Source organism: Aulonocara sp. 'chitande type north' Nkhata Bay, linkage group LG15, assembly GCF_057382095.1.
Source record: "Aulonocara sp. 'chitande type north' Nkhata Bay isolate Kocher_YH1m ecotype deep benthic linkage group LG15, A_spYH_male_GT1.1, whole genome shotgun sequence".
In the NCBI taxonomy this organism is placed as follows: domain Eukaryota; kingdom Metazoa; phylum Chordata; class Actinopteri; order Cichliformes; family Cichlidae; genus Aulonocara; species Aulonocara sp. 'chitande type north' Nkhata Bay.
Window position 1 is genome coordinate 26,792,254 of NC_141358.1, and position 21,339 is coordinate 26,813,592.

At 43.0% G+C, this 21,339-nt stretch overlaps 1 protein-coding gene across 1 annotated transcript; it reads left to right on the plus strand.

Annotated features, from left to right (window-relative positions):
- Positions 1–1,490: 1,490 nt before the first annotated feature.
- Positions 1,491–21,131, plus strand: zdhhc14 (zDHHC palmitoyltransferase 14). Its single transcript, XM_086265275.1, has 9 exons — positions 1,491–2,366; positions 7,058–7,218; positions 9,529–9,672; positions 9,796–9,933; positions 11,653–11,701; positions 12,632–12,734; positions 12,810–12,919; positions 15,812–15,920; positions 16,439–21,131. Exons 1-9 carry the CDS (start codon positions 2,095–2,097, stop codon positions 16,880–16,882), a joined length of 1,530 nt encoding a protein of 509 aa, XP_086121401.1. The 5' UTR covers positions 1,491–2,094; the 3' UTR covers positions 16,883–21,131.
- Positions 21,132–21,339: the final 208 nt, after the last annotated feature.

Below are 21,339 nucleotides of genomic sequence, written 5' to 3' on the forward strand. Positions count from 1 at the left end.
AGCTAAATTTTATTTTCACAAATGCAAATACAGTAACAAAAAGCCTAATTTTAAACATTACTATAATGATGTTTTATGTTACATAAAATTGATTAGTGGATCACTTAACAAAAAGGCTATGAAAACTATTACTATTTGTAGTAATTACCAATTATTTGAATGTTTGTAATTCTTTGTATTACACCCCCTGGTATATGTTAATTTTGTTCTGGTTGTACACATGTTCTGTATACTATTTCTTAATAAAGTTTAATATTTAAAAGAAAATGTGCACGTTAGCATATGCTACTTCCGGTGCGGAAACTCCTGTGGGGAGCTTTGTTTCCGGTGTCCTATTCGTGCCCTGTTTACGGTCCAAAACAAGTTAAGCAAATGAATGAATCAAGCGGCAATTTACATTTCTATAGATGTCTCGGGCATTTACCCAATATATCTGTAAATGATGTTCATCGACTTGTCGATATTTTCCCCCCGCGCCTCAGAGCAAAAGAGAAAAGGGATTCAAATGTTATATTTCTCAGCTGTCCCTCGTTTATCACGGGTGTTATGTTCTAAAAATAACCAGCGATAGGTGAAATCAAGTAGCCAATTTTATTTTTTGTGGTGCAAAACGTTTCGTCCTTATCGTGAGCATACAGTACTGCACTTCAGAGTCACATTGCTAGCGATCGATGCAGCGATTCTGTACTGTACAGGAGAGACGTCACGGAGGAGATTGTCTGCAGCAATCGGGACGCAGGACACAATGTGACGTAAAAAAAAAAAAGCATGCAAACTTGCACTGAAAATTCTGCGAAACAGTGAGGTGAAAGGTGAACCGCGTTATAGCGGGGGACCGCTGTAATTTTGAAGGTAAGTCACAAAATACCCTTTGTAAATACTAATGTATAGAAACCGTTACCAGCAATCATTCATTTTTTGTGTGGCTTTTTTCACGGTTTGTTAACATGCTGTGTAGGTGTGTACTTGACTAGCTGATCTCGACATAACGGGAAACATCTGGTTTGACTATTCTTCACCTGTAGTTTGAATGCTGAACATTTGCCTGTTTAAATCATAAGACCAGTCACTATACAGAGATGTGCTTCTGAATGTGGACGATGTGTCTTCTGCATGTAGTGATGCAGTTCTGCTTGTGTTGAGTGATGTAAACAACTGATCGATCTAAATGCTTTAAACGTTAAAATTGATCATTAGATATTTTATGACACAACACTGGTGAGTGTTCCCACCTTCTGCTCTTTGTAACTTAACACGATCTTTCCGTTTTCAAATTTTTTTGAACATGATTTTGGAGTATATCTTCGTAGTAGCGATTGACCGCAAAGTAAAGCTACCGGAAATGTACAACCCCACATCCGGTCTCAAACCAGGAAGTTATCATTTTCTCGTGCACAGGGTCTATTAAGCGACCACTTTCAGTTACTTTCAGAAATCGCGAACCCGGAAATACGAATGATACTCATAGAAACTCACCAGTCAGCGTTTAAGTAACATGAAAGACAAAGCCCAGAGAGTACAGTAGAACAATGATTAATTATTATTAATTATCGAGGGCTCGCTAAATCCTCTGCTTTGTCTGTGAGGTGAACCTCCTCCGTGTTTATTCTCCTGTCAGAGTGGATCACCACCTCAGTGGAGGATCTGTGCAGCTCTGCGGAGGATCGGGATGCTCTCCATGTCCTCCTCCTCCTCCTGCTGCTGCTCCTCTTCCTCCTCCTCCTCGCAGACTCAGACCATTCAACACCCTGGATCCTCTCCCGTCCTCAGACCCGGACCCGCGTCCTTAACCCGGGATTTAAACCTGGACTGCAGCCTGTGAGGGGCAGATCAGGGTGCGAGGCGGGGGAGCTGGGGGAGCTTCTTGGACGTGGATCCAGCGCGCGTGCGTCTGACCACGAGTTCGTGTTTGTTTATAAAATAACGCGAAACAAAAAACGTGTTTCTCCTTTTAAGATGACGGATCCGTTGTCTTTTTTCCGACTCCTTATTAAAAGATTCACGCGGAGACCCTGAACGTGGCACCGGCAGCGCGCGTACACCTCCGGTTTATGTTTCAGTCTTTTGTACCTGCGCGCTCACCTGTGTGGACGCATGTCTCAGATCCAGCACGCGGCTCTGGACCAGCAGGGCCGGTACAACCAGATCTGCACCCGTGGCGGCAGCTGCCCGCCCCCCGCAGACGGTTCCGAGCCGGCCCACTGCCCCGGCCACAGGAGCCGGAGTCCCCGCAAGAAGTGGCAGGTGTTCCCAGGCAGGAACAGGTTCTACTGCGACGGCAGGATCATGATGGCCCGGCAGACCGGGGTCTTCTACCTGACCCTGGTCCTCATCCTGCTCACCTGCGGCCTCTTCTTTACCTTTGAGTGAGTAACAGCAGCTTATAGTCTAACGTGTAAAGGTTTGAAGGGGACCTTTGACCCCAGCTGAAGGCCCCTGTGAGGTCACTGAAATAAAAAGGCCCTAAAATAAAACTTCATATCCGGTTAAGAGTTTCAGGGAGGATTATATTTTGTTCCTGAATGACTAAAAAGAACTAAAATAAACAGATCAGAGTCATCAATCTGGGATTAAATTCACATTTTCTAAGTTAATTTCAGCACTTCCTAATAATTTTAATAATTTAATGTTCTGTTTTCAATAATTTCACCAAAGTAGTTCGGAAAGATTAAAGTCTAATGTATCGTTGTGGGAGGAATGTTCTTTTATTTTGAAGCCATCATTCTGGTGCTTTTATTTTGGAGTTTTTGTCCAGCTTGGTGAAGAAGAGCAGCAGTTTTGTCTCTGAGCTCAGGTGTGTTTACCTAGATCAGGCTGAAGTCATCTTCAGTTTCTTCCTGATGTTAGAACTCATGAAAGCTAAAAGGAGACACCGAATCCTACTGACTGTTAATCTGAAAACACTGAAAAGGGCTTTGAGTCTTTCACTCTTTGACTCTTTGATGCTTTGGGTCTTTGCCCTGTGTGTCTGATTTTGTTGGGTTTTGTGTAAAAACAGTGAACAGTTTCAGGTTCAGCTTCAGCTCATAATAAATTATTTTTTAGTAGAAAATGAGAGTCAAACTAAATGAAGCGGTGCTGTAATAAATCCTCCTTCAGGTTAGTTCCTTGGTTCATGCAGAGCTAATTATCCCGGGTTTTACCTCCGACCTGATTTAATAACAGTGTGAATAAAAAAGAAAAGAAAGTAGTCCTCAGGGACGTCTGGAGGGTTAGTTTTATTTTATTTTTCTTCCTCCCACATTCCTCTTGGTGACTTCCCTTCAACAGCATCCCCGTGCTTCCCGTTTCCACGGTAACTGTCTCCTGCAGCTCATGTCACTACGGTAACAGCAGGAGATGGAATGGGGGTGGGAGGTGGGGGGGTTGTAAACCTGAGACGTCTCTGACGCCTCCGCCAAAGACTCAAAGTACCAGCGAAGAAAGAAAAAGCTTGGTGAGAGTAACATGAATTTAAAAACATATAAACCTAAAGAAGTCTGCAAACCAGATTCAAGGCTGATAGGCAGTATAGATGCAGAATTATTAGGCAAATGAGTATTTTGTCCACATCATCCTCTTCATGCATGTTGTCTTACTCCAAGCTGTATAGGCTCGAAAGCCTACTACCAATTAAGCATATTAGGTGATGTGCATCTCTGTAATGAGAAGGGGTGTGGTCTAATGACATCAACACCCTATATCAGGTGTGCATAATTATTAGGCAACATCCTTTCCTTTGGCAAAAAGAAGGACTTGACAGGCTCAGAAAAGTCAAAAATAGTGAGATATCTTGCAGAGGGATGCAGCAGTCTCAAAATTGCAAAGCTTCTGAAGCGTGATCATCGAACAATCAAGCGTTTCATTCAAAATAGTCAACAGGGTCGCAAGAAGCGTGTGGAAAAACCAAGGCGCAAAATAACTGCCCATGAACTGAGAAAAGTCAAGCGTGCAGCTGCCAAGATGCCACTTGCCACCAGTTTGGCCATATTTCAGAGCTGCAACATCACTGGAGTGCCCAAAAGCACAAGGTGTGCAATACTCAGAGACATGGCCAAGGTAAGAAAGGCTGAAAGACGACCACCACTGAACAAGACACACAAGCTGAAACGTCAAGACTGGGCCAAGAAATATCTCAAGACTGGTTTTTCTAAGGTTTTATGGACTGATGAAATGAGAGTGAGTCTTGATGGGCCAGATGGATGGGCCCGTGGCTGGATTGGTAAAGGGCAGAGAGCTCCAGTCCGACTCAGACGCCAGCAAGGTGGAGGTGGAGTACTGGTTTGGGCTGGTATCATCAAAGATGAGCTTGTGGGGCCTTTTCGGGTTGAGGATGGAGTCAAGCTCAACTCCCAGTCCTACTGCCAGTTTCTGGAAGACACCTTCTTCAAGCAGTTGTACAGGAAGAAGTCTGCATCCTTCAAGAAAAACATGATTTTCATGCAGGACAATGCTCCATCACACGCGTCCAAGTACTCCACAGCGTGGCTGGCAAGAAAGGGTATAAAAGAAGAAAAACTAATGACATGGCCACCTTGTTCACCTGATCTGAACCCCATTGAGAACCTGTGGTCCATCATCAAATGTGAGATTTACAAGGAGGGAAAACAGTACACCTCTCTGAACAGTGTCTGGGAGGCTGTGGTTGCTGCTGCACGCAATGTTGATGGTGAACAGATCAAAACACTGACAGAATCCATGGATGGCAGGCTTTTGAGTGTCCTTGCAAAGAAAGGTGGCTATATTGGTCGCTGATTTGTTTTTGTTTTGTTTTTGAATGTCAGAAATGTATATTTGTGAATGTGGAGATGTTATATTGGTGTCACTGGTAAAAATAAATAATTGAAATGGGTATATATTTGTTTTTTGTTAAGTTGCCTAATAATTATGCACAGTAATAGTCACCTGCACACACAGATATCCCCCTAAAATAGCTAAAACTAAAAACTACTTCCAAAAACATTCAGCTTTGATATTAATGAGTTTTTTGGGTTCATTGAGAACATGGTTGTTGTTCAATAATAAAATTATTCCTCAAAAATACAACTTGCCTAATAATTCTCCACTGCCTGTAGACTAGATTCTCTTTATAATCCTTTATTTTAAACATGAACCCTCAGCCCCCAGTCTGTAACCCAATGAGTAAAATATATGTAATAAATCATTCATGTCACTTTTGTTCACTGTGTTTGGTTCAGTACTAAAGTACATATACTAGTGTTAAAAATACTGCAGTAAAAGTTGAAGTACTGATTCAACTTCTTTACTCGAGTAAAAGTAAAAAGTACTGGCTCTGAAATGTACTTAGAGTAAGAAAAAAAGCAGCTCTTTGGAAGGCGTTTCTGTTTTTGGAAAAAGCTAACAGCTTTGTGTTATAATAATGTACTAATAAAATAGTATCAGTAGATGGGAATACAAACTTTACTTTAACTTGTGATGCTAATTACACTCAGCTTAAATCTGCAGAAAAGAAAAGTAAAATAGAGATATTTATGTTTTCTAGTGCCTCCACTGTAGAGGGGGACTTTACCTCTAAACAGGAAAATGTGTACATTCATGGGTTAAAGTGGATTCAGCAGGTGGGGTGTGTGTGTGTGTGTGTGTGTGTGTGTGTGTGTGTGTGTGTGTGTGTGTGTGTGTGCGTGTGTTTTTGTAGTGTACAGGCTGTGATCACCTGACCTGCTTCTCTTTGTGGATGTACACACCAGAATTCAAACAGATGTGAGCAGATGTTTCCTGAGTTGTCCTACTCTGACAGTACACTGTTTGTACTGTCTTTATATTAGACACTATACAACCATCATCAACTGAAATTCATATGAATCTCTGCTACACTTGATATAAGCTAACTGTGACCATGAAACCACAGCCACTGTGCACCAGTCACACACTGTTCTTTACTGTAAATCCACCACAGTGCAGCAAACTAACCTGATTTTCATGCAGCCTTTAAATAACACAGTCTGCCTCAGTTTGTCACATGTCACATGTACAGATTTAAAAACACGAGGACTTACATGTGAGCTGTAAATGAGCAGTCCTTCCCTTTAAATCTAAGCGCTCTTCTTCCTCTCCTGTCCTGTCTTTCTTATCTTTCTCCATCTCTGAGTGAAGCTCTCTTTCTTTTCTCTCCCTGTAAAATACAGCAGCTGGATCTTTACCTAGCAACACACTGTGTCAGATTACCTGACACCTAAAAAAACGTTACTCCCTTTATGCTCACTCCTCTTCTGCAGCACTAGCTAGATGCTGAAGTACCGGGAACACAACTTACCTGTAGTCATTTCAAACAGAAAATTGATCCTCTGCTTTTTAATATTTACATTTTTCACCTATTTAAGAATAAATCAATCATCAGAATAATGTAGATTACATCCATGACTGATTCTAATAGTTGCAAAGTTTCCTGTTGTCCTGTGGTGTTGCAGAGTACAGGGACTGTTTGTATAAAAAAGGAAAATTAGTTTTTCCTCCAGTTCATCCTTCAGAACTTTATTCTTCTCCACCAGGAAGAAGCTTCGTCCCCAGCTGTAGAAACTCTTACATCAGTTTAGAGGAAAACTGTCTCATGGGATCCATTTTTGGGCTACAGCCCATTTCTTCTATCTCCTCACCAGCTAGCCTCAGTTAGTTAGCTTAAACTGCTAACAGACTATAACAAAAGCACCGAGTCTCTGTAGTAACTGAGAAGCTTCAGCAGAGCAGCATATGTTGTTTTTATCAATATATTTGAAACATTTATTAAACACTTTATTGGACAAAATAAGAGTATCTTTCCTCCCTTCCAGTATCACAGTGTACTGATTCATGTCATGATCCATGTCACCAGACTGTGGCCAAAACAAAATCCAGCTGATACCCACATTTACCTTCCTGAATGACCCAGAAGCCCCAATTCCACAGAGTCTGTGAAATACTAATGGCACGACCATTTTCACTCAATTTAAAAAACACCAGAAATGTGATTTAAAACCGTTTCTGTCCTCGAAGCTAAAAAACGAAGAAGAGACAGAAAAGCCTCCTGAAGTGTCCTGAAGAACTCACATTTGTTCTCATGTTTCTCTCCGTGTTTCCTCAGCTGTCCTTTCCTGGCGTCCAACCTGACCCCGGCCATCCCGGCGGTCGGCGGCGTTCTCTTCATCTTCGTGATGGGGATGCTGTTCAGGGCAAGTTTCAGCGACCCCGGCATTTTACCCCGAGCGACACCAGACGAGGCCGCCGACCTTGAGCGACAGATTGGTGAGCAAAGAGCGACGGGCGTTACGAGACGTTAGAAACATGGTCGTTATATGTTCATGTTCCTCTGCAACACTCACAAGTCTGATTTAATAAACATTTAACAGTTTCTGACAGAAAAAACAGAATTCATACAAAAACTGTAGATTTGTTTAAAGTTTGCTAACAGGTTTTTCCTGAACCTTTCCCAGCATAAAGTTACAGGAAAGAAAACATGTTAAAGATTATAAGAAGACAAATTAATGGATGAAAATCTGAAAGAAATTTTCTGTAAAAGACACAAAAAAAATTTGTATTAAAATATTTTTAGAAAGTGACCTTGATGCAGAGGTTTAGTTGCTGCTCGCTCGCTTTCTCACATGTTTCTGTGAAGATCAATCAGAAACATTCGATAAGTTTTACAGTTTATGGTAACTTAATGAGGCATACGTGAACAGTCTGTATTTTCAGTCCTCATCTTTGTTACTTGTGCAGTCCTCTGTGGTGTGCAGCCTCTGGGCCAAATCCTGATTGATGGAGATCCCGCCTCATCATTAAAAGGACTGATCACAGACTCTCGATAGGATTAAAATCTGGGCATTTTACTGGCTGTGAATCCAAACTGCTGATTTGACGATCTCCTCTCAGTGATGTCTTTGGCCGATTCTCAGACTATCACCAGACGGCTCCTGGATGATGGAACGAGCTGGTGTTTGAGGACATTTTTAGTTTGGTTCATCCATAAAAAAGCTGGTGAGCTGAAAACAAAATAAAAGTCGGCACCCTTTCAAAGTAAAATGCTTGGATTAGATAAAGGTGAATGTGCCGAGTCACTTCATCACAGTTCTCATGATTATAATGAGAACTTCACAGGTTCAGCGTCTGTCAGACTCACTAATTATCTGAGTCACTGCAGGTCTGTGTGTGTGTGTGTGTGTGTGTGTGTGTGTGTGTGTGTGTGTGTGTGTGTGTGTGCGCTCAGTCACATGTCTCCACTCTCGTCTCTGTCTCAGGCGTTTCCACAGAAACTGAAGCTCTTGTATATTTTTAGAAGCCTTTTATTAAATTTTCTGGGTTGATTTATTTACTTTTTTCCTTCATGCTGGATCCAGAATCTGCTGCCGGTCAGCATGCCGCCGCTGTGCTCGCAGAACGACCAAACTTAGGCATCGCCTGCAAAACTCGCTCAGCTCAGTGTGTGAGAAATATGAGAGAAGGATGGAAATAGAAAGAGAGGTCAGGAGTGTTTTCTGTGACGCACAACTTAAAACAACATCCTAACATCATTTTTCAGGAAAAAAACCAAAGGTGAAGTCTTTAAAATTTTACAATATGAAAAATAAAAAGGTGAATTTAACAACTGTTTACAGAGACGGCGTTGATCTTTAAACCCTTTTAGACACTTTTAGCTCCTGGTTTTTGGTTTTCTGGCACATTTACAGGAACATCACAGAAAATCATTTAAAAAACACTTAAAGGCATTTCATAATTTTGTATAATTTTATGTGTGTGTTGCTGCACAGCTGTCTTTGTGGAGACTTGTGTTCAGTCTCTATGAGGACATTTCTGGAAGGCAGGGATATTTTTTGGAAATTCAGAATTATTTTTTAACTTTTGCTTTATGGAGAAAGACAGTTGCATAGTCAAAAGTGGGCCCATTTCTGAGAGGAACATGTTTGTTTTTGTTTTTTTGCATAAAATGGGGCCATTTTCTTCGAAATTCCCAGGCAGGGCCACAGGCTGGTCCCAGTGAGGGTTGCTTCAGGAAAGCCATTCAGCATAAAATCTTTGCCAAATCAAACATGTGCGTCATCAGTAAGAGCGACCACTGCTGCCCAGTTAGGACACTGGTTTGGAAAACGAGGGCATTAAGTGAGATCCTCACTTTGGGACAGACTTTTAACAGTCTGTTTGAAGGCTCCCACACTCGTTTCTGTCGCACACTGTTCAGGTCCTGTTAACAAAGCACCAAATCACAGCAGCAGTCGTCTCAAAGTGTTTTATATTGAAGGTAAAGGCCCTACAATATACAGAGGAAAGCCCCACGATCAGACGACTCCCTTTGAGCGAGCACTTGGTGACAGTGGGAAGGAAAAACTTCCATTAAGGTCTCGGGAAGGTATTAAACTAATGAGAATCCCCACAAAGGCCCAAATACATTCCTGTGTGAGTGAAATCAGCTGATTTTATCTTAGAAAGAAGAACAAAACTCCAGATTTACTGAAAAAGAAAATAAAAATAATTCTGTTCTGAATCTGAAAGGTCAGGGCGAAATGTCACGGGCTGCCTCTCTGTACGGGGTCGTCACATTACCCATCTGCTGCGCGCTTTCAGACTCTGCAGGATGCTCCAGGCCGCCTCCTCGGACCCGAGAGGTTCTCATCAACGGGCAGGCGGTCAAGCTGAAATACTGCTTCACCTGCAAGATCTTCAGGCCGCCCCGAGCATCGCACTGCAGCCTGTGCGACAACTGTGTGGGTCAGTGCGTGTCTCCCTGTGTGTCACAGCCTTAGCTCAGTGCTAAAGCTGCTGGCTGTGCTGCTTGATTCCAGCTTTAAATTAAACATGAGATCAGACTTTCTGATGATTTTCCTCCCACAGAGCGCTTCGACCATCACTGTCCGTGGGTGGGGAACTGCGTCGGGCGGAGGAATTATCGCTTTTTCTACCTGTTTATCCTCTCCCTGTCCCTCCTCACTGTCTTCATCTTCGCCTTCGTCATCACACACGTCATCCTCAGTGAGTAACGGCACCGCCCCCACACACATTTTCCTCTGTGGTCTCTACATCGACCGTAGTTCTGTTAGTTAGGTTAATGTTCTGCAGAGATTCGTGCATGTTTGCGCTCAGACGACATAAAAACTTTATTTATAGAAGCTCCTCTGATACTTTTTGGCAGGAAGTAAAAACTGAGAAAATATTTCAAAGAAAAAAGGAGAAGAAGCAGAAACGTTGACGAAATAAAGACTCTGATCAAACCAAAGCAAAGTTCTTTTTAGAGACGATCCTGGTGACCAAGTGAAACCGAAGAAAACCATCAGACAGGAAAGTAATCATCATTCTCCACAGTAAATAAAATAAAATATCTGGGCACACGGTTTTGTTGTTGTGCTGACGATGACAGGATATGCAGAGCTATCAGGAAGTGTTCAGGAAGAGGTCAGTTGACCAGCGAGTGCTGTGTCTCTGCAACGGTTTCTAATCTGTGTAATGTAACTCACCCATCAGTGACCTTCAGCCCCACCCACTGTCCTGTGATTGACAGGCTGATCAATGCGAGTCAGACAGACTGGGCCAGTTTTTTATGCTCAGAAAGCTGCAGATCAAAGTCCTGTTGGAAGAAACTCACCAGCTGATTTAAACGTTTCCTCACTTTGACCCAAAGGTCGTTCTTCTCTTTGCCGTCTCTGTTTCTGGCTCGTATAGACTCAAACAGTCTGAATAGGTTCAGTCGTCTCATCATAGGTTCATTCTCGTTGGTCCCTCTTGTCTCAATCCGGGTCCTCAGGTTAGTGCCAGTCTTTGTTTGGTCGTGACTTTGATTCTGGCCTTGCAGGAGTTCTCGGACTTGTTTCAGTGTTGTGGGTCTCGTGTTGGTTTTGTGAGTCTTTAAATTAAGATTAGTCCAGATCTTAATTGTGATTTTCCTTGTTTGAATCTTGCCTGGTGGTCTTTTTGCTGTGGGTGTTTCTCAGGCTAAGCTTCATCCCTGTTTGACGACAAAGATGTTTGATTGTGAAACCATGTTTGTGGAATTCTCTTCTTTCCTGTTTTTGTGGAAATCCACATAAACTGGTTGCTGCCTGGGAGGAACTGTAGCACAGATCATTGACTTTGTGTTTCTGGATCTAAAAGCGCCTGCTGATTTCTCTCTGTCTCTGACCTAATTTTGCACTTAGGCTGCGGATGTTTTTTTCCTGCCCTGCAGGTCCAAACCGTCAGGAACCCGAAGCCTCGAGCTGCCGCCGTCTGAAACTAATGACTGGCAGACTGGCTGAGATGAAGACGCAGCTTCCTCTGAGGGCTGCGCTGCTGGTTTTCTGTTTTTGGCTGTTGTGACTTTGATATAAATGCAGGGAGCTGTGACATCAGCCATCTGTTTTCAGCAGTTTACATCTTTAAGATGACGACCGAATAAGCAGTTGTTGCCTATCCTCACTGACGCACCCAAACATAAATGCACTATACACAGGAAAACAGAGGGTTGGTTGACACCAAGGCAGAGGAAGATCCGCAGCAGCAACTGAGCCCAGAAATGTATTCATGTGGACGTAGAAAATAAAGACACGTAGATGTTTCTACCTGGTCACATTGAAACAGAGCATTCAGTCGGGCTCTGTTTCAGGGCTCTTTAATGATTGGATGCTGTAATGTTCTTTATAATGAGAGCAAGACTGTAGGCAGTGAGGACTGAACACTTCAGCCCAGATGATGGTTTTCTCTCTCTGTGTTCTGCAGGATCGAACCAGACGGGTTTCCTGGGCGCGCTCAAAGACAGCCCAGCCAGATATCCTTCCCCATGGACAGTTTCAGCTCCTTTTTATTCTGAAAACAACTTTCAATTGTTCACATGCAAAATATTCCTCCTTCTTCTTTTACTCCATCTTGGTGCAGCCCTTCAGACCATCATCTGTCTGAAACAAGCTGTTGTAGCTCCTCCCCCTGACAGCCCACTCTCTACTAGCCTCTGGAAGCCTGTTGAGGGGCAGCACTCGGTGCTTTTCCATTGTAAGTGTGTAAGGAGCTGATGGAGGACACATTCAGATATTTTCATAGAAAAATAAAAACAGGTTCCATTTGAAGACTGTGAACTTAAACATGCCTCGTATTACAGGAAGGTTTGGACGCACTCGTACTCTTTAGTCATTTTACATTTTCCATAAATGATTGCAAGCATTTAGTTTTGGTTCTGTAATATCAGCACAGTCATGGCCACGTTCACCTCCTCAAGCATCTACAGTCTGATTCATTTGGTGCGCAGCCATAAAGACACCAGCCGGTCCTCCATCACTGACGTGCATTACATTTAACATCAGGTTAGTTTGTGTTTCTTACAGTAATTGTTCTTCCGGCTTCTCAGTTGTGATTTTTCCAGTTTTGTTGGAGAAATAAAGAGTAGAGTCTGCCTGCAGCCGCCACAGAAAATCAAACCCGGGCGTTAATTACCCCTCATACGGCTTCCTTCCAAAATCAATCCGTCTGTTGCTGTCACCATCAGCTGTGACCACTGGTCAATATGTCCCACAATGTACTGCCAAGGTCAAATTCGCTGACCCTGTCACACCAGAAACAGTAAATCTTCTGTTTCTGCCATTTTCAGTTTTTACTGCAAATAAAATCACTTCAGTTCGTTAATGCAGACGCACAGAAATCCTCCCGTAGCTCCACTTTATCCCCCATCCAAAGACCCGAGTCAGTCCTTGACCCTGCTCTGCACCGTCCTGGAGGTGGTGGTGTGTTTCTTCTCCATTTGGTCCATTGTCGGCCTGTCAGGCTTCCACACCTACCTGATCAGCTCCAACCAGACCACCAACGAGGACGTGAGTATACCTGAGGTTCGAGGACCTAAACGTGAAAAGGGCCTGCAATGTTTCTGATACTCTTGTCTGGTCCAGATTAAAGGGTCCTGGTCCACCAAACGAGGGAAGGATAACTACAACCCGTACAGCTACGGGAACATCCTGACCAACTGCTGTGCTGCCCTCTGTGGACCTCTACCTCCCAGGTCAGTAACCAGCTCTAAAAACAGGACTAGACTCTGTGCTTATAATCAGGACTAAAACCAGGAATACAGAGAGTTATGTGCAGGGCTAAAGGAGATTAAATGAAGAATTGAGAGTAGGAGTAACTCTGGGCTGCTCTGAGGTGAAACTGATCAAAGTCTGAAATCCAGCATGAGCTCTGCACTGATCACTGAAGGTGTTACTAAAATCAGGACCGACTGATAGTTTTCAGGAATACATGAAATGAATCCCGGTCTAAGAAGGATTAAATAGATCAGGATTATAAAAGACTTAAGTGCACTGACATTAGTCCTAAAACAGGGCTCAAATTTAGACTACAGTTAGGACTAAAAACAGGATTAACATTTGAACTAAAATCAGCACTGAAACCATGACTAAATTAAGCACCAAGCTTAGAACTAAAGTCAGGACTAAAGAGAGTTCTTCAGGACTTTACTTTGAGCTAAAATTGGGAATAAAAAATCTGGAGTACTTTGCATTGTATTTAGAAATGACCTGTAATCACTGTAATCTGTGCTTAAAGCTGAACTGAGGTCAGGATTGAAATGACTTCAGTAATAAACAAACAGCCGTGTTGTTGGATTCGATGGCTGGAGCTTTGCAGCCTCAGTTGTTTGTTCCTGGAAGTCGGAGCTCCAAGAAACAAACAAGCTTTTCTTTCTTGGTTTACACCTGAAAACTTTGCCTTGCTGCTCCTGCTGAAGCTGCTGATGTTTCGCTCTGCCGGTCTCTGAACATAAAGGTGCTTCAGGCGGTCTCTCTTCTTCCCCCTCCTCTCCGCAGACGCCAAGTTTCTGTGTTTAACGAGGACAGTCTTCAGCTGAGACCTTGCACAGAGTAATTACAGCCCTCACGGCTTCCCGTCTCTCAGCTGACTGTCGGCTCGTCTTCTGCACAGAATTAATCAAAAGAACGATCAGAGCGGCCGAGCGATGGCTCTCCTTCATCGTTACCGCCTCCTCGCCGCTTCCATGAGCTCCTATGTTTCCATCCCACCTGCCGTATATCATCATTACAGCGGGAGACCTGGGCTGGGACTCTGCGACACGCTGCTGATACTTTTTATCGGTTTGTCAAAGCAGCTGATCGATGACGTCTTGCTCAGCACAAAGTTAAGCTTTGGTTTCTAACTAAGCGCAGGAACAGACACAGACCGCATCCCAGTGCTTTTAATTATCTGATATATATACTGCATACTCGCCTTCTTTTATTCTCTGTGCTGTTGATCATTTCACCTCTGGTCAATGAGCTTCTATTGACTTCAGGGCTAACATCAGGTCTGTCTGCTGTGAATTTAAAGCTAAACAATCAAAAAACAGGATTAAGAGATTAAATAATCTGAACAGAATCAAACTGATTCCGGACTAAAGTTGGAACTAAAAGTAGAAATCATTTAACATTAGCTCAGGACTGCATTCATCACTGAAGCTAAAGCCAAACAGAATAAACTAATCAGGGTTACAGTCAGGAATGCTAGTACCTGACTTCAGCACTTAGCAGGACTAAGATCTGATTTGTGGTCTAAATGAAATAAATGAACCGGTGAAATCAGGACTAAGTCAGGCCTGCAGAGCACTCTTCAGAGAATTTTTGCAGTAAGCCCCAAAAGACACGACGGTTAGCACTAAAATCACTCATCCTTTGAACAGGATTGCATTAATATCCTATTTCAGGACTAATCCATACAGAGAGCAGCAAACAGTTAGTCCAACACAGAATTAGATAAAAGAAAAAAATTAAGCCGAGCAGCAGAAAGTATCTGTGTGCAGCTTGAGTGATCAGATCCCTGCAATGTGCACGGACTGTAAATTTCATTCTTCAGGAGCTCTCAAAGGAAACGTTGATCGGCCGGCCAGAAGCTTTTCTTGTCTCTCAGTCGCTCTGTGATCCGGCTGCTTTTAAAAAAATGACTGTTTGTTTTTGCAAATGAAATTTCTCTTTTTGTTGTCGTTAATCTTTGTGAATGTTTTTGAAATTATCTCCAGGAAAAATGTTTTGTAATATTTTCACATTTTTTCAGGTTTTTCAGGTTTGATCGTTGATCCGGCTCACTGAAGGACGCCTCTTATTTAATAAACATCATTTATTGAATGAATCCAACTGAAAAGAGTCTCGAGTGTTTTAAACAGTCAGTGAAGAATGTTGTGTAGAGAAGTGTTGGTGTTTGCAGCCCGGTGCCTCTGTGGAGATTCAGTTAAAGAGAAAACTGTGAAAAGAAAACAGTGACGAAGGGTTTTCCTCTGTGTCCGTGTTGTTTCGTCCTCTGAGGTCACAGACGGAGGAGACGAGGCTCTGATGATGCGTCCAGACGGGTCAGCAGGAGCTCTCTGACGAGGCACCAGCTTTAATATTAATATTAATAATGATGATGATGTGTAACAGCGAGCTGCCTCTGGGAGGATATGCAAGGAGGATTTTCAAAGTAAAAGGATGATGAGCATATGGAGCCTCATTATACAGTCTGCTTGTTTACTCATGGCTGGCTGCTCGCAGCGTTTGAACATGTCGACTCCACCTGCTTACAGGGCGACAGGTGGCGGCGTCCATCTGCATGCTCACAAACACAAAAACACACGTTTCAGGTCAAACTCACTTTTCCTGCAGCCACAGACTGATTTATTTAGCTGAATCTCCCAGATCGAGGTCGCCTGGATGATGTTGGACCGGGTGTTTGACCCAACGTCTCTCAACTTCATGTTCTAGCCTAGGCTCCCCCACCCCCCCAGAGACAGGATATTACTTGATCCTGAAGCCAGTTTTGGCCCCCAGGAGGGCGGGGATGTGCGTTTCTGGCCAGGCTGAACTGATCCCCTGGTCTCTTTACTGGTTTTGATTTCCTCAGAATGTGATTGTTTGTGATTCTTCTTTATCAGTCTGATTGACAGGAGAGGTCTGATCCAGTCCGGCACGCCGCAGACCGTCTCCCAGTCCAATGGCACCAGCAACAGCAGCTATGCCTCCACTCAGCTCCACAGCAACATGGTAGGTGAAGGACGCCGTCATACTGCCCGTTACTGATGCGTCACAGAGAAAAATCATCATAAGGATCTGAAACGCACGTATTCAAAACTGTTTGAATGTAGATTTTTGTTTTTCTTTACGTTTCTTGGGTGTAGAAAAGAAGCTAAAGCTGTTTGGCTGGTGTAACATAAAACAAACTGATAATAAAAGGTTAAAGGGGATAAAAATAAGTAAAAAACAGTAAAATGTGACTTTATTTTAATTATTTTAATTATTATACAGCACATGTTAAACTTCCAAAATTGATCAGAATGAACTGATCAGAATGACGTAAACATCGAAAGAGTAAAAACCTCTGATTGTTCATTTAAAGATGGCCTGGCTTAAAGCTGCATTCTTTCTTGGGTCCAGCAGGGGGCTCAGCCCTGATGATGCGCTGGTTTCGGTCTTTTCACTCATCCTGGAAACTTGAGCAGCTTTTGTGGCCATTCAGGTGAATGTGTTGTAAATAAAGTTTTATGGTGTTGAATGTCTCTCAGTGTGATCAGGATCAGTGCATCCAGAGCACTAAGTTTGTGCTGCAGGCTGCCACCACGCCTCTGCTGCACAGCGACCCCGTCGTGCTGGCCCCGCTGCCAGGTAAGACCACCACTCTGGGGGGCCCCTGCGCCTACCTGGCCCCTGCCCAGCCGTCCCTGCCATCCTGCGGAGGCGATGTCCTGACGCTGAGGGACGCCGCTGTCGACTCCCGCTGTCACCACCACCTGCACCTCCATCACCACCATCACCACCACCACTTTGTGAGTCCGGAGGAGACGCCATGTGCCACGCCACAGGGTGCCCTGCCCTGCCCCGCCCACCTGCACCTCCACCACCAACCCCACCCTGCCATCCCCTCCCCCATTGCCCTGTACGACCCTGCCAGTCAGGACGCTCTACACGAGGACTCAGTCAGGGGGCTAGTGAAGCTCAGCTCCGTCTGAATGTGACGTCCGTTGGACAGATTTTTACTGTCTATGTTAAAAAAACTAAACAAATAAAACAAACTGTTTCCAAATCGTGATGATAAAAACGAACACACCTCAGTAAAACATCTGATCACAAACTCAGCTGATGGGCTGGTGTCTCGGGTGAAGATTGTCCTCAGAGCAAAGACTTGTCTCCAGACGCCAGAGAAACGCTGACACTTTCTCCCTTTTAGACTTTTTGTCTTTGACGCTTCTCGATTTCACATTTTTTGTGACTTTGTTTGGCAGCTTTTAGAAAGTCCACCTGTTCTGCCCCGTTTGTCCTGTATTAAATATTACTTTAGTAAACTCAAGACACTTTCGCACAAAAGCACCTTTTCTGTTTGGACTTCTGTCTGAGGACCAAAGCTGGACTTGGTCCTCGTCCACTTTCCGTTCGTGTTTCATCCTTCGACCAACCTTCATTCTTTGAATTCCTGCTAAAAACGTTGAATCCAGAATAAGCTACTTCAATGCCAAACGTTCAGCTGCAGCAGCAGCAGGACCAAAACTACAAACTCTGACTTTTTATTTTATTACATATAATAAATAATATTTGATTGTTTTTTGGTTCTGATGGTAACTGGTTGGTGTTCTGAGACCAGCATTTGCCTCAGCCAATCAATGTTTGTGATACAATGTCAACAAATAAAAAACAAAAAGCCAATTCAAAGATCAGTTTGAGCTGCATGATGATATTCAAATGTCTTCATGTCATCATGTTTCTGAGTCAGAGGAAAACTGAAGGTTTAGTGTTTGGTTTAAATGATGGACGAATCCATCATGCGTGTTTTTCCTGAGTACACATTCATGCGTTAGGATGCCCAGATGCACCACAGCAACATGGAGTCTTCATGTAGGCGTCTGTGTGCTGCATGGATGAGTTAACAAATTCCATTAACCTCCAATTAAAAGCTATACTCAGATGTAGGGATGGGTATCGTTTAGGTTTTATCCGATACCGGTGCCAAACCGGTACTTTTGAAACGGTGCCGGTGCTCAAACGGTGCTCAAACCGGTACTTAAAGAATGGAGAACACAAAATTGGTCCAAAAACCTCTCATGTTCAGCTGTTTATTTTGTAAAAAGATAACAATGTTAGCCTTTTCTGCAGCTATAGGGCATATATGGTTTCACTCTTGGCTGGAAGCAGTGCTTAAATAATGGAAAAAACACAAACTTTGTCCAAAAACCTCTCATGTTTAACTGTTTCCCACTTTTTCTTTGGTCATTTTAGCCTTTTTAGCCAGGGTGAAGGGAGAATCTGCCATCAAACAAGAAGACAGCCACGTAACTACGACGGTGTTTGCTAGTTCACCTTACATGCATTAATGTAATAATGTGGTTAGCCTACTCAACGTAAATTACACACGGACAACATTAAGCTACTCATGCAGAGAAGAACGGCTGCTGCTGCCATCATCATCCGTCATCATTTCTGCTACACTGGCAGGGCTAGGGGCCAGGACTCTCCTCTTCGTGTTTTTGGGGGATGTTGCTAACTCAGGGTCCGATAACAGGCACCACACCCGCAGTAGATGCGCTCGGTGTGAGGTCTCGCAGCAAGCTATCAAATACGGCGCATTTTTCGGCTTTTAAAAAAAAAACGCTATGCGTCGCCAGGTGTTTCATCGGATTTGAGGTGTTACCTCCTTTGACAGTATCACAGTATCACCTTAAAGCACTTGTTGCAGGCTGCTGAGTTTGCATCTTTTGCTGTGAAGTACAGCCAGACTTTTGACCGCTTCGCTTTGGGCATTTTTAATCTGTAGCTCTGCTCTAAAAGAACGTACGTACCTGGACCCGCCTACTATCCTCGGAAACGTAAAATGATTGGCTAGAATTCAAAGTGTATCACAGCTCAGGAAAAAAAAGCACCGAAATAAAGCACCGAAATGTGCGCTGCTTTTCGGTCTGGTTACTACCGTTTATGACAGAACTGGTGCCATCATGGCACCGGATACCGGTACCATCCCTACTCAGATGTTTATCACATGACAAGTAAATGGTACAAATGAACGAGCTAAGAAGCCACAAAGACGATCCTCAGCAGCTTTTTATAACAGGGGTGTTGTCATGAACACTGACTGGCTGAGGCAGATGTTGTCCTACCATATAGATGTTTATTTCTGAGGATAAGAAATTTCTGGAAAACTTGTGCAGATCTGAGTGGAGGGAAGCAACAACACTGCCAGACGTTCAGCCGAGGATTGCAGGTGCTTTTTGGATATCCCTGCGTTTAAAGTTGCTTCGTTTTTAGGCGAATAAATGGCCAGTATGACTTTATATGTTGTGTTGAAGAGATGTAAACTCAAGCTGAACGCTAGCTGGGCCGGGTGTTAACGTAATACCAGCTCTTACCACATGATGGTGCAGTCCCTGAGGGAAACCTTTAATTAACCTAGTAAGTCGTTAAGAACAATTTTATTTAAAATGACGACCAAAGTAAAAGGTCAAGTCTGTGAGAAAATGGGGATACAGCTAAAAACACACCTGCTGGTAAAACGCTGCCCCCTGGTGGTGAAAGCTTTTGGGGATAATGACAAAAAGCACCTTTAAATCATTGGGAAAACTTTGCTTGTGGTGTGGAGTGACAACGAACCAAACCTGTCTTTTATTCATACAACATAAACCACCCAATAAAACAAGTTTACACTCAGTTCATTTTCACACTTTTCCAAAGCTGTAGAACCAAAATAATCACCAAATGGTCCTATAATAAAATCATCAAATGAATTTAAAATCACATACACATAAAAAAAAAAGCCAGACTCTCAGTGTTGGACCTCCTCCTGACCTCCTCATACACGCTGACCATGATGTGGAGCCATCTCTCCATCATACCTGTCCCTCTGATCTTCATACCTCAGCCTTTCCTCCTGTTCCCCTACGTTAAGAACGGCTTCCTGACAGGCGTCCTTCCACTGAGATCATTTCTGAAGAGGCTTCGGTGAGCAGTGGATGATCAGCTGAAGGTTCAGATCATTTCTCGGGTCCTGTTTCAGGTCTTTTTTTTTTTTTCCTGTTTCAGTAGTTTTTAAGGTCAGGACTTTCAGATACTGTTTATCAGTTATGCACAATCTTGCACTTAAGTCGTCATCATCCATCACTAATTAAAAAGCAACAAGAGAACAGATCTGATAAAGGACTTGTGCAAAAATATCAATCACAAAAGCGTGACAACTTCTCTGACTGATCTCAGTCTACCAGGTGAGGGTGCTCTTTATTCTACAAAACAGATGATTAAAGATACGTTTTTGGACAATGAGAAACAGTTTTTAAACTTTGCCTCTGTTCACCTCCATAGTCGATTTTAAATAAAACTAAAATGATGCAATGAAAATGAAGACAGCTTTAAATTAAGGGGTTTAACAAAAGTATTACATTAGCTATTTTGGAATTTTAGCCATTTTTATTCATGGTCCCCATTTTCAGAACTTTCCATAAAAGTAATTGAACAGTTGGTTGGTGAGGACACCTTCAGAGTCTTCATCAGCAGGGGGAGAAATGGACTCACTGATGATCGCCATGTTGGGTGGCCCTCACAGACTTTGTGATGTTCTCACTCCTCTCCTTTGAGAAAGTTTTTTTGTTTCATGTTCAGATCTTATTTCAGGACAAAATGTATATCACTGTTGTGTTAGAACAGCGGTCCCCAACCCCCGGGCCTCGGACCGGTACCGGTCCGTGAGTCGTTTGGTACCGTGCCGCGAGAGTTGAGGCTCAGGTGTGAAATGTGTGGTTTTCAGGGTTTTTGTCGGTTTTCAGCGTTATTTTGTTATCGTTTTTATCGTTTACTCGGTTTTCCTGGGTCTTTCCACGTGTGTTATGAATAAATCGTTTATTCAGTACCGGTACTAGTTTTATTTTGTTGTATTTATCCGCAACACCTTAAAGGCCGGTCCGTGAAAATAATGTCGGGCATAAATCAGTCCGTGGCGCAAAAAAGGTTGGGGACTGCTGTGTTAGAAGACAAATCCAGATAACTGTAGATTATTTATTGGCTGGAATCAAACAGTTTGAAGAATAGCTAATGTTTTATTGATTTCTTTAGAAAGAAAACTGTTTGAAAAACATCATCTCACTATTAAATTTATACGCAATAAGATGACATCAATGTTTGTTAGTTGTGTTGTTAGTTGTAATGTGTCTTGTCAGTTTATTACATTCTTCCTAATATACAGTGTTTCGCTAACATGGTTCCAAGATTCTGTCAGTGTTTCTGTGACTGTCTGGCTGCTTTCCATCCTACTGAACATATGAAGGAAATATAGATGACTGACTGTATAGCAGCAGCCTTCAGATGAGTCACTCGATAATTGATTGACAGGAAATTAATCCTAATTATTCAGATTGCAGGTTGTATTTTGTGCTTCACACAGGCTGTGTGCTGGCAGGGTTTAATGGATTTATTTGTTGTTGATGATACTAAA